Source organism: Petaurus breviceps, unplaced genomic scaffold (assembly GCF_028583685.1).
Source record: "Petaurus breviceps papuanus isolate PSGF00001 unplaced genomic scaffold, PetGlider_PUasm1.0 88515, whole genome shotgun sequence".
In the NCBI taxonomy this organism is placed as follows: domain Eukaryota; kingdom Metazoa; phylum Chordata; class Mammalia; order Diprotodontia; family Petauridae; genus Petaurus; species Petaurus breviceps.
The window spans coordinates 2,029-15,445 of NW_027186938.1; the positions used below are offsets into that span (position 1 = coordinate 2,029).

Here is a 13,417-nt window from a genome sequence, read left to right on the forward strand (position 1 = left end):
AAACATACCATTTTGCCCCTCCTTAAGAGGCCGACTGTGATGTGTTCCAGGGAAATACAAAACCTTAACATCCTCACAAGCTGCATGCGATACATCTTGATGTTACATAATTTCTCAAAAATATTTTGTTTCCTTTAGAAATGATGGAAATTCCTAAAAACCAGTTTCATTGGGAAGACTCAACAGGTCAACATTTTGCTTCTGATTTGCAGAATAACACCAAACTGCCATGGGGGGGGGGGATTTGAGTAGCTGCTGTTCCGTTTCCAGAACATGCCTGCTCCGCTGGAACCTCCATGAACCACTTTGGGGCCTCAGAGAATTTTTACAGACCCACCCAGCTGGTTTCCTAAAAGGACACAAAGCTGGGCCTTGGTGTGGCTGTCGGAGTCATGTGTTAATGCCCGCCCCCCCTCGCAGGCCACTTCTACCTGGAGCTGATCGGCCGTAAAGCTGGTCCGAGCTCTCTTGGCTGGTTTGGGGTGATTGACGTCTTGTTCAGTGAGCAGGGCGCCTTCCACGCTAATTCCATTCCCTGAAGTTCAAAAGGAAAATAACAGTAATTGTGTGGATCATCCGGATGAATACATCCAGGCTGCCAGAATCCAATCTTCCCATTTCTTATTTAGACAATATATGACCGGTCAGGAACAACCAATCATTTTTTAAACACTTACAAGAACCAGGTCCCAGGCTAAGTGCTGAGGACACAAAGAAAGGCCCGAACAGCAAAGTTCACATGGCATGGGACCAACAGGAACCCTCGCCCTGGAGAAAAGACTTGGGGCTGACACTTAAAGACACAACACAATGTGAACACGACAGGACGGAAAGAGTGTTTGTGCACTAGCCCTAAGAAAAAGTACGTGCATCTCAGTGGGATGAAATAGGACCACTGCTAAGCAAAGGGATCTCCAAAGGCCGGAGACGGTGCACATGTTAGCTTCCCATGTAACTGAGAAAGATGCCTGTATACGTACGTACGCGCACACACACACTCACATACCAACATACACTTACACACACATCAACACAAATACCAACACACACATGCTCTCTCACACACACACACACACACACTTCACTTTCCAGCAAAATATTTATACTAAAAAAAAAAAAAAAAGACAGCCAAGGGACATTTTGCCAATGCTTTTGGCATATTGTGATGATATTCCTATTTCAATCAAAGGGAAGGTCGTTTGGCCAGCCAGTCTCAGTGTTCACCTGGTCAGAACATCTTATCTCTAAGTCCTGGTTTTAAATCATTAGAACGAGATGTTCTGAGACATATTTCGCTTCAAGTTTAAAGTCTCCGAAATATCACATTCCAACCCAGCTTCAGTCCGTGTATCCATACGATACATGCGGCCTCTTCAGCCTGGGCTTCTGACTTCTTCACTAGTCCTAATTTCCTCAGGATCTTTGCCCTCTTTGTCATCTAGGATTCTAGGATGTGGAATCATTTTCCCTCCCAAACTGTAGGAGATCAATGTCCTTGCTGTCCATTTCACTAAAGGCCAAATTCGTTCTGTCTTTGTAAAATCTTGTATTTATGAAAGTGATTTTCCCCCACCATCCATTGTTAATCGAGACACAACTTCCTTGTAAATAAAACTTGTACATTTTTGACAGGTTAAGTTATTTCAGGAAGTTTTTTGATTAATGGAATTGAATCTGTAAAATTATAAATACTATTTCTGGAAGATATGTTTATCATCAGCTATCCAGAAATAGCTAATCTCTCCATCAGAGAAATACGGCACGCTTGTTTCTGAAATAAGGTTTAGTTTGACAGTTTAAAATATATGTGGCTCTATATACATATGCTGAGAGGTCTAAATCTAAGGAATAGGGTACAATTAATTATTACATGTAAAAAATAATTTTACACATACACACACCAACACACTTTCTCACACACTCACACACACACACACACACACACACACACACACACACACCATTATTTGGGCTATAATATAACAAATAAAAACACTCCCAACCCACAAGTCATGAAGCTGAGAAGGATGTGGCCCCCATGCTCCTCCTCCTCCTCTGGCCCCCACCCCCAAACAACATCCACTGAGACCAAGGGAGAATTTACCATTTTCAACTTCTCTCTTTAAATTGTCCATCATACAGTCATAATGCACTCTACAGAGGACTTTCTCTTCAACCAAAGCAAACTCCTCTCCAGTAGAGAGCTGTCTCTTACAGGAGAAACACGCAAAGCAGGCCAAGTGATAGACGTTCCCCTTGGCCCTCCGGACCCAGTCAGTAGAGTGGATGTGTCTCCCACAGCGAGAACAGCGGGTTCCGTATCTTCTATGGTAAAGAAGAAGGGGGGGGGGCAGAGAAGGGAGACAGACATTTCATCTTGAGTCAAAATAAGCTGTGCAAGAAGGCACCAGCGAGACAGAACGGTGGCCCTTCCCCTTAGCTTACTCCCAGCCAACATTCGAAGGCTTACGGGACCTTTCTGCCAATTCTCCTCCCACAAGGATTCAGTATGTTCTGAAAATATGATAATTCCTCACAATTCCAAAAGAGACACTTCTCAACAGTGGGCTTTAATTCAGACATATTCCCTGTGAGCAAAGACGGTGCATGACTGCATAATAGTAGTTTGGGAGTTTTGGGTTTTCTTGGTTTCTTTTTAATTACTCACTACATTCAAACCTAAAGAATGGGGTAAAATAAACAAACACAACATGAGCTCAGGAAGCATGAAAGCCATCATTGGCAACATGCTGGGGATGCTCAGGATTTGAACCAAAGGGCAGCCCAGGAGAAAACGCTGAGCTGCCAGCCTCACGAGTGATGACTCGTTTAAAGCTGACTGATTCTGAATACTCCAAATACTCCATTACTAGAATTGATTGAAAAAACATGCTTATGTATCATACATATCGTAAACAGAGTTAAGGAAATTGGCAGATTGGGATGGAAAATGGAGACTACTCTGTGACTAAATGAGGCGGGATGGCCACCCCCACCCCCCAAAACCAGCACTCAACTGGTCCCTTAGTCCCAAGATACTGGGCTGTTATCCATAAGGGAAAATTCCATTTGGTACTTTCAAGGAAGAGACAGACTGTGGGCCTTATGAAGGTACAAGATGTTCCTCCCACTCTGCTCAACAACCCTTCCTTTCCTCTAAGATTTAGTGCCTGGAGAGCATTTGTCAAATAGAGCAGCACTTCCATAGGCGGAAAGCAGAAAAACAAAGGCGCTAGCAAGTTTTCTGTCCAATTCTGCTCCAGTCCATTTGATCCCACTTCTGAAGGGCCAATAATGTCCAAAGCGCCATCCTGGGCTCTGAATGCTGCTAACACGTGCTGACTGCTTTAATGGACTTTGGGGATTTTGACTAATGGTGTCCCAAAAGCAATTTTCAACCTAAGTAAAATGGTAGGAATTTCAATTGCCCCAAAGTCCCAGTCTGAAATGCTACTAAAGCTGGCCTCTAAAATACCAATGTCCTTGCAATCACTTGAGGAGGTATTTGGGCCTCCAGGGAGAACAAAGGAAGCAAACCCGGGCCTTTAGAGCCCATCTGGGATTCCAATAGAGTCAAAAAGCCTGCTCCTTTTTTTTTTTTTTTAACTAAGCATCTCTATTTTTCCTAATCACCAAATTCTGAATGTATATGAAGTCGCTCACACTCTACCCAACTCCAAAGCCCAAACTCCTGATTGTACCTTAGTGGTTAGAAGTGTACCTTCTTTCAAATATGACATGCCTCTGGAAAAACTAAATATTTCCCCTTTGGAGATAGAATGAAAAGTTTATTTTTTTTCTTGACAATTTTGGAAAAGTAAGCTTAACATCTGTAAAAGATATCCTCCTGTCTCGGTCCATTGTCGCCTTGAGTGGCTCTTTTTCTTGGGAATCATTTCAATGAGATTTCACATAGAAAAGATAATGCCGAGACAAGAATGGGAGGGTCTCAAGTAGGGCCCCAAAGGTCAGAGTTCAGGGAAGGCAACATCTCCGGTCAAAGGACACTTGGGCCTCTCTCCCAGTGCTGGGGGTAACCTGTGGCTATGTGTGTTGGGCACAGATCTAGCCTGCCAACGACCAACTTCCTGAGGATCGTAATGGGAAGGTCTTGAGACATTTTGGTTCCATCTCAGGAGAAGCCGGACATGGCTTTGGCCTCACTCATGGGCCCTGCTGCTTTGAATTATCTTGGTGGGGCTACTGGGAAAAGCCAGCTTTTCTAGACCCAACTACCAAACTTTCATCCCCAAGAGGAAGGCTTATGTGAGGATTTTTTTTTTCTTTACAGTAAAGTAGGTGATGGACATATTCCCAAAGGACTTGTGTTTCAAAAAGGTTTGGGCACCTCGGCTACCCCAGTGAAATGTATTAAATCATTCTCGTTTCAAAGTGAATTTTGCTAGAAGACTGATCTTCACCAAACCTTGAAAGTGAACGTTTTGAGTTGATGCCTTTCTAACCTACCTGAAATAATCGAGTTTGCAGAAAATGTCTTTATCTTTAATGTAACAGCTGGTGTGCCTTCCTAAGGAGGTCCGGCAGACACTACACGAGAGACACCGGACATGCCAACATAGGTCATTCACCTGGAAAGATAACAAGTGGGAAAAAAAAAGAAAGCTCTTCTAACAATTCATAACCCAACGTGGCCCGCCATACAGTTGGAGGCTCAAAAGCCTGGTCAGTGCACACAGGAACGCAGCCGAGGGACACAGCCTCCATTTTAAACCTTGGTGCTGTTGTTGAGGGGGGAGTGGAGCACAGACAGGAAAGACTGGTCATTTGATCAGCATGGAGAATTTCTGGCATGCAAATTCTGTACCCTGCTCCACATCACCCACTCAATTCTGCCTTGGTGTCAGCACTCCAAGGCCACGGCTCAGTCCACAGGTCACGCCCATGTCCCAGGCAGGCTGAGCCCCCAGCTTTACCAGCCAGAGCCCCAGTGAGACACTTGGCTATGCCGCCTCTAACCTGAAGGGCTTCAGCTAATATTTGCATAAATATGCAACCCTCCAAATCTCCCAGAGATTATAATTAGGAATACATTGAAGTTCCTTACCTATTTCTTCTAAAATCACCACAAAAGATTCTGCTGTCTTTTTTTTGCTTTCAGATTTTTTGAGTAAGATTTTTAACTCCTAAGCACCACAAAGCCTGGATCCATGGGAGGGGCTAGTTTTCTTCCCAGTCCTGGTCATCCCCACTCTACCCAAACCCACAGGGCAAACTGATCTAACATGAGTTTGCATTCCTGGCCCAACTACACAGCTGGGCACTGATTTCCAAAGGAAAACAGCAGCTTCATTTTTTCTCCTGAACATCATTTGCCTGGCTAGTTTTCAACCAGGCCGAAGAACCGAATACTGGGGGCTGCGTTTCAGGCATTCCTCTGCTCCAGCAACAGTCAATCCTTGTATCCAGGGAATGGTTTAGTCCCTTGGTGGTGACTGTTCTGATCACCACCCAGAAGAGAGGAGATACTGGACCCTGCAGGCCTAATTTCAGGAAGGACTTCAGTTTACAGGAGTAAAGCTTTAAGGCCTATTCTTCCTGGCTTTTCCCACTTGCTAACCTAGAAAAGCTTTCGTTTATCTGGGGTCAGACAAGGGGAAGCGAAATCGGAAATACACCTCAACTGACACAGAGTATTCAAAAATGTCACCTAAGTGCTTGTGCCTGAGAAATCGTGGAGGGGGCTTGTGCACGAAGCTCAAATCTATTACTGAAATCAGTAGCAAAAATGTGTTTGTGTGGCTGGCTTCCTATCTAAAAAGTCAGTCTCCCCCCAGCTACATGCTGGTTTCCAATTAGGCTCCAGGTGACTGAATCCTAATGCTGGTGCAGCCCTGGTGGTGGACAAATGAGTGAGATTGGCTTCTGAAACAGCCAGAGCCAGCCCCTCTATTCAACAATGTTTCTGGCTCTGCAACCCACCTCCAGTGCAACATCATCCAAGCATTTGACCTTCAAATAGTAAGGACACTCTTGGGGGTTTGGCAAGTGTGGGATCTCATCTGAGCCTGCAGAGAAGGAGGTCCCATAGGAGCCAAAGGGTTTGACCAAAACAAAATGAATGGCAAGGGACCAAAGCTCCCCTTTTCAGCTTCCTGTCACAATTATATGCCTACCCAGGCCCCTTCCAACCCAACCAAAGTAGACAAAGTTCAGATTTCTTCCTAAGCAAATGGGCATTTCCTTGGAAGCCCTGGTGGGCATTATAAAATGGCAGGTTGGAAACCCAGCACCATCCACAGAACCCCCAATGAGGGCTGGGGTGTCAGCTGAGAAAGAAGGAACCAAGGCCCACTTTTTCAGAGCTTCCTCAGTGCCAATAAATAAAGCTTCAGAACCACAGAAGAAAGGTCCTTTGCCTTGCAGTAAAGCCTTCCTCCAAAGAGAGATTTGGGATTTTCCTTTAGAGATTTCAAATTCTTTTTAAGAGAAAGCCTCTGTCCGTTTTTAAAGGCTCACCCAAATCTAACTAAGCCGGCATTTGAGACACTATATGTCTAACCTTATTAGAAGCACTTCCCATTCCATCCTGCTAAATTCTGCCAAAGGGAACATGAACTCAACTATACAGTCCCTCTGGTTAGTGTGTGAAAGACAGAATCTGGGCCCTGATTTGGATCTGAACCGAAGTCTGACGAAAACCAGGCCCACTAGCCAGTACCAAGAAGTCACCAGAAACCATGAGCTCCATTCTCCTGCCAAACACATCGACCTGATGTTCTCAGTGGCTAACAATTAACTACCCAGTAGCAGCCTGAACTGGCACCTTCCAATCAAACTTTATAAGCAAGGGATCAAGCCTGGGTTTTAAGCCATATGAATTTTCCAAAAAATCATGAACACCCAGCCTCCTAACCAGGCTTTTCTACTCTAAACATGCCCCAACCTGGAGGGATATGGCTGAGGCCTGGAGGGTCCTACTGTCTACATTTCCCATATATCTATATATAAAGGCAAAAGGCAAAGCCTCTGAATGCACCAGCTCCTTCACCAACTTCTCAAATCTGGCCTCAGAATGCCTTATAGGCAGGGGCTCTGTAGAAGCCCAAACCAGGGAGAGGGTGATCACTGAAAGGCTTAGTTACACGTAAAAAGGCAGGTCTAGGATAACATAGTATAATTAGCCTAGACTAATCCTCCAAAACAACGTTACCAATTTGGAAAAATGAAAATTTGTTATCTAAGTTTTTGAAAAGACACGTTAAGAACTCACCTTTAAAAAGCTATTATTGGGATTAGCTTTTCAAGGAACAGACTTCCCACTGCATAAATGAAGAAACGCTGATATTTTAAGCTGGAAACTTGACTGTGTTTTCAGTTACATTTGCCAGTGGCCTCCAGGAAGGAAGCCTCAGAACCAGAAAGTGACCGTCCTTGGAGAAGGCACGGTCACTGTTGGGGCGCTCATTACACCAGCAAAGTCATATTGGCCTAGAGGGGGTCCCCACCCCCCAACTGCTGCCAGGGCCCTTCAAGCCTTTCAGTGCGAATCGGCAAACGGGGTAGAGGAGGGGAAGCTAGCAGGACCCATAAGACGTTAAGGCCCACGGCCAAACCTCCAAACCAAACCGACACAAATAAGCCAACTCCGCCCGAGCAGAGGCCAGAACCCCGGGAAGGGGCATTGGGAAGACCAAATAGGTCCCAACAAGCTTCTGCCGAAAGAGCCGAAAAGTGGGGCGGCCCTCTATCTCTGCCAATCTCCCAGGCGGCTGAGAGGAAACCGGCCGAGAGCAAGGTCCTGAGCCAGGGGCCTTCTCCGAAGCCAGTTGGGGGCAGGACCCCGTGAGGGAACCCTCCCTGCCAGGGAAGGGGGTGACTGCTTTGGGCGCACCAGCACCTTCGGGCGAGACCGGCGAGACTTGAGAACTTGGGGGTGGGGGAGCGGAGCAAAGGCAAGCGTCCCCCAATCCCGGCTCCCCTCCGGAGCCTGCCCCGGCCGTCGGCCCTCTCTCTCCGCGGGCGGCATTTGGGGAGCGCCGGCCCGGGGCGCACGAGGAAGGGAGACCCCGAGAACGCGAAAAGACGGGCCTCGGGCTGGGATGGGGAGACCCCCAAGCCTCCTGCGTGCTGCCCCGTGAGACGCTCCCCACTTCTGTTCCTTGGCCCCGGGGCCGGAGGGAAGCGTTGGACCCGGCGGGGCAGCCCCGACCGGCGCCCTGAAGCCCTTACCTTGAGCAGGTACTTGTCCACGATCTCTAGGCCGCAGCTGCTGCACACGCATTTGGCCGGGGGGCAGCCGGGGGCGGAGGCCATGGACCTCGGGGACGAGGAAGGCGACAGCGGGGCTGAGGAGGAGCAGGAGTCCTCGTCCGCCGCGCCCTCGGGGCTCACCTGCCGGAGGAAGCAGAGCGCCCGGGGCACGCTCACCGCGGGGGCCCTCGGGGCTCCGCCGCGCCCCAGCCTCGCCGCCCCCGACGGCTCCGAGGCCCACGGGGCTTGTGGAGCAGCAAGCTCTGCCCTGCCCGTGACCCCCAGGTTCTAGTCCGGCCGGATCCGCCCCCGCCCGCCAGCCCGGGCCGCTCTTCCCCCTCCCCCTTGCCCCCCGCCCCCCATCCCTCTTTCTCCCTCTCTTCGCTCTCTCACTCTTTCTCACACACTCACTCACACTCACACACACACACACGCACGCACACTTTTTCTCTCACACATTAACTCTACCACAGCTAAGGAGGAACCCGGAGGAATGGGATGGCCAGTCTTCCCAACCCGGGCCGCCTCGGGGGACCAAACAGAGATGTGCTCGGTTCCCCCTTCCCTGCTCCCTCCTCCGCTGCAGACACAGGCGTTCACACTTACCAGGCCCCCGTCCCCCGCGCCTTTCCGCGTCCTCCCTGCCGCCAGGGCTGCAGTCCGCCCGCACTCCTCAGACATGAGCCTGGGGAACTAGGGAGCGAGAGAGGGAAAGAAGGAAAGAAATTGGAGAGGGGGAAGAAGAGAGAGAGAACGAGATGGATGGCTGACAGCGTTGGGCAGAGAGACCCGTCCAGGACCCCCGCCGGCTGTCCCCCGAGGGCTGGGTGGATGACTGGTGGGATGGGAGCCTGGACCGGGCCCGCCTGCCTGCTGCTGCTGCGGGACTCTGAAGGGCCCCCTGCCCCCCCGCTGGGGGTAACAAGTTAATCACCAGCCACGGACAAAGCGTGGTTTTTTTTTTCAGGCGTCAATCACGGCGGAGCTGGGATCCCTGGGCTCCAGGAGGGGTGCAGGGGGGTTGGGAGAAGGAGGGGGAGAGGGGAGAGAAGAAAAGGATCCGGGAGGGAGCTGGGGGGGAGGGGGGCCTTCGAAACTTGATTTCTTTAATAGCGGCAATTAAAAGAGCAAGACATACATATGTTTTCAAAGGGGGCCCTTTCTGAATTGGCTAACCCCAAAGGTGAAGAGGTTTAATAGGACACTTGAACGCTAATTGCGGCGGGATTGCCGCAGCCTGGGGTTTGTTCCGACGGCAATTTGAATGAAAATGCTTCAGATGGAGCGGGAGCCCGCAGCCGGCCCCTCCGCACACCGGCCGCAATTAGAGCCGTGGCTGCGGCGATGGGGGAGGGGCCAGGGGCCCGCGGGGGGCGTCGGGGGTGGATTTCCTCTGCTTCTTTTAGGTATAAATCGCTACTTAATAGCTCAATTAAAAAGAGTCAACATTAGAGCTGCCCGAGGATTGTTGGTAAGCAGCGCCAAAAGCTAACCCTGGAATGGAAGGCAGAATCTAACTGAATTAATTTGGGCCATTAAAAAACAACAACAAAAAACGCTCCCACTCTAACCCACCCTCCCTTCGGATTCTCTGTCTGTCTGTCTGTCTGTGTCTCTCCTTTCTGTCTTTCCGACAAGCTTTCCCCGCCTGGCCGTGGGCGCGCACTGTCCTCCGGTTTGCGGGGATGGGGCTCAAAGGAGCTCCAGGAGACTGCGGCCCCCGCCTCTCGCTTCCCTCTCTCTTACTCGTACTCCAGCTTTCCATTCCAGCTGCCCTCCCGCCCCCGCAGCGTGACCCAGAGCAGCCCGGGCTGGCCCTTCCTCCCTCCGCCCGGCCCCACTAAGCAAGCTCCCTGCCCCCGGAGCCCGAGACCTTGACCAAACCCGTTCGGTTGCAGGGGAGGCCCAGAGGTGGCCGAAGGGCAGACGGCGCCAAGCACTCAGACGCGTGTATGTCTCTGTGCGTGACTGGGTGCGCGCACCCCTTCTCCCGCCTCCTGCCAGCGGCGGACCCCAGTGTTCTGGGCCGAGGCTGGCGGCTGGGCGCTGGTCGGACAGGCGTCACCCGAACTCGCTAAGCGGATTGATGGAGGGGATTCATTAACAGCTGCGACCTCCAGGCCCTCTGAGGCGGGAGCCGGGCCTTCTTGGGGGCCTGAGGGCACGCAACCGCACGCTCCGCAGAGACAAAAAAGCACACAGCTCTTTTCTCAGACCAGCTGATCGTGCGCGCAAAGGGCGTCCAAAACAATCCCAACGCCTTTTGGTGGGTGATTTTGCCTCGGCCCAGAGCTGAGCTGTCCTACAGCGCCTTGGTTTTGTGAGGCCCATTGCTAGGGTCCAAGGCGATGCCCTTACACTTCGTTCAACACCGAGTGCTGTCCCCGTGAGGTGGCGGATCCCCTTTCTCCCCGCCTGCAGGAGGCCTCCAAAGCTCCCCGCGACCCAAAGGTCCACAAAGTGAGATCCTAGGCAGTGGAGCCAGCCTTTCCCAAGGCGCCACCCCCCCCCCACAAGAACAATGAGCCCCAAATGAGAAAAACCAAACCTCCCACTCACTTGTCCCCGAAGCGGCTTTACACTGAAGGCTTCGTTTCCCACACGGCAGCTTCCATAACTCAGACTTTGTTTTTCCTGGCGGTGGAGTTGGGAGGGGTGAGATGATGATTGAGTAAATAATACCCCAAGTCAGAGCTGCAAAGGAAAATGCGCCCGCACCCAGGAGCCGGGCTGTTTCAGGGGACGCACAGATGGGCAGACGGACGCAGGGACAGACCAGGAAGGCGTCTGATCTGCGGGCTCACCTTCTCAGTGGAAACAGCCAGGTCAGGCACGTCTTTTTCTTCTAGTTTACACACAAACATCTGATCGCTCTTCCAATACATGGCACAGGGAGGCCCGGCTATCACATACCAACTCCAGGAAGGGCCCAGGACTCGCGTTCCGGCTTTCGCTCGTACCCAACGAGACGAACTCTGAACAGCTGAAAGGGGGAGGAACTTAGAAACAAAAAAAGGAAGGAAAGAAAGAGAGAGAGAGAAGAGAGAAAGAAAAAGAAACGCAAGCAAGATCCGAGAAGGCCTTGGAGACGAACGGTCTGGGAGAGGTTCCTGAGGACCCGTTCTTCACCTAACTGATGGCAGTTCGACAAAAAAGGGAAAAAAAAAAAAAAAAAAAAAAAAAAAAAAAGCAAAGTTTTGTTTTCCAGGGGGTGGAACCTTCCACGAAGGGGGAAGGGGGGGGGTTTTCCTGGATGACTAGCCTCACCTCCTCACGTAAAACCCGCCTTCTCTACATGTTAAGATCTTTATCAGAATGCTCTAACTCGCTCAGGGCTTTGTATTAAACACACACGGGGAAAGCCTGTTAACTTTTGACTGAAAAATCTCTGTCCCCATGGTTTGCTGTAGCTCTCTAGCCCTTACTCCGCAACCATAACCTAAACACAGCTTCGGGTTACATCTCTTTTCTGAAATAACCCAGAAGACAAACAGAAGGGGAAGAGAATTGTGTGGGAACTGGGGATTCTTTGGGCCATGTCCTCGGAAGCTCCTCTCTTTCCTTCCTTCCCTCACTCCCTCCTTCTCCCGGCGGATGCCGTCTAGCACAGAAAAGCAAGCGCCCTCCAGCCCGGCTGTCCATTTATCTCCGGGCTCCTAAGCCCCTTTGGCTAAAATTTTCTCATTAAGATAAAGACGGAGCATCTGAGCCACGCAAACGCTTACGGTTACCACTAGATCTGAAATCCAGGCCGCAAGAAAAACAAGAAGCAGGGTGCTAATTAGGATTGCTCTTTCACCTCGACCCAGACCCAATTTGAACCCGACGAGTTGCAGTCCGAAGCCCGGGGAGGGGCGTCACGGGGTGAGGGGAGGGCGAGGTGTGTGTGAGATAAGAGGGTATTCTCCGGGTTGGGCGGCGGAGTCGGTCTTGGGGCGTAATTTTTTCTTCTTTAATGAAAGATACATATATATATATATATATACACACATATACATAATAAGATATGTATCGCACATATACCGAGAACTAAATCACTCTGTTAAACTACTGTACTTTTCTTATTTTAAAAATAAAAAATCAACATAGGTGAGGTCGAATTCTCTTTCAGTCCGACCCTGTGGAACGGTGTTTAAGGTATGTGCATACAGTTGAATCGAATTTCTTTTTTTTTTTCTTTTACTTCTCTTTATTCCGATCCCTCGAGTGTCTCAAGCAAAGTTAGCATAGATACATGTAGGAACGGACATCAGGTGTGCTGCCCAGGACTTGAGGAGGGACTTTACTGGGTTCGATTGCCTGGGTCTCAAAAACTCATTTGTTCGGATCAACTCACGCCAATTGACTTTTTCCCCAAGGCATATTTTCTCATAAACACACACATATATATCTCAAAAAACGTCTCTGTTTGTTCCATAACCCAATCCTCTGTTACTGCCCACAAATTCCTATTAGAAGTTCTGCAAATGGTAGTCTTGACCCTTAAACACGTCAGAGCAGTGGACGATTAATCTATGCCATGTTATTATTATCATATTACATTATATTGTATGGATTGTGTCTATTAGATTACGTTATGGAATTTAGAATTGAACACCGAACAAGGCTAGCCTGGTTTTAGGAGGTGGGACTGGGGGGCTTGTGCCTTTCATTAAAGAAAAAAAAATTAAATCTGTATCATGAGGGAGTGGGGGTGGAAATCCACACAATTCATTTTCCATGAAATAGAATCTGCTCCGAGACCGTTCCTCTGAACGGAAAGACAGAGGAAGTACAGAATGTTGGATCCATCAACCCGGGTCTAAAGTAGGATCAGGAAGAGAATGAAAATCAGATTTCCAGTCCTGATATATAGCTACAGCCAAATTGTGCTTCTCTTTGTCTTTTCGACTTTTCTGTTCTTTTATTTTTTTCCCCTTTTTAACCAATGTATGGGGGGGGGAAGGCGGTTTGTTAGTCTGTTCGCGGGCTTTACAGCTTAGGGGTGTGTGTGTGTGTGTGTGTGTGTGAGAGAGAGAGAGAGAGAGACAGAGAGAGAGAGAGAGAGAGAGAGAGAGAGAGAGAGAGAGAGAGAGAGAGAGAGAGAGAGAGAGAGAGAGAGAGAGAGAGAGAGAGAGAGAGAGAGAGAGAGAGAGAGAGAGAGAGAGAGAGAGAGAGAGAGAGAGACAGAGAGAGAGAGACAGAGAGACAGAGAGACAGAGAGAGA

At 49.5% G+C, this 13,417-nt stretch overlaps 1 protein-coding gene across 1 annotated transcript; it reads right to left on the reverse strand.

The window, feature by feature from the left end:
* Window positions 1–337: 337 nt before the first annotated feature.
* On the reverse strand, window positions 338–11,395 carry LOC138176400 (LIM/homeobox protein Lhx8-like; the record flags this gene model as incomplete). The annotated part of the gene is made up of 6 exons (XM_069107195.1): window positions 11,016–11,395; window positions 8,818–8,904; window positions 8,191–8,352; window positions 4,468–4,589; window positions 2,105–2,325; window positions 338–535 (listed from the first exon to the last, which is right to left on the reverse strand). Coding segments are annotated over exons 1-6 (871 nt in total), but the record flags the coding sequence as incomplete, so codon positions are not given.
* Window positions 11,396–13,417: the final 2,022 nt, after the last annotated feature.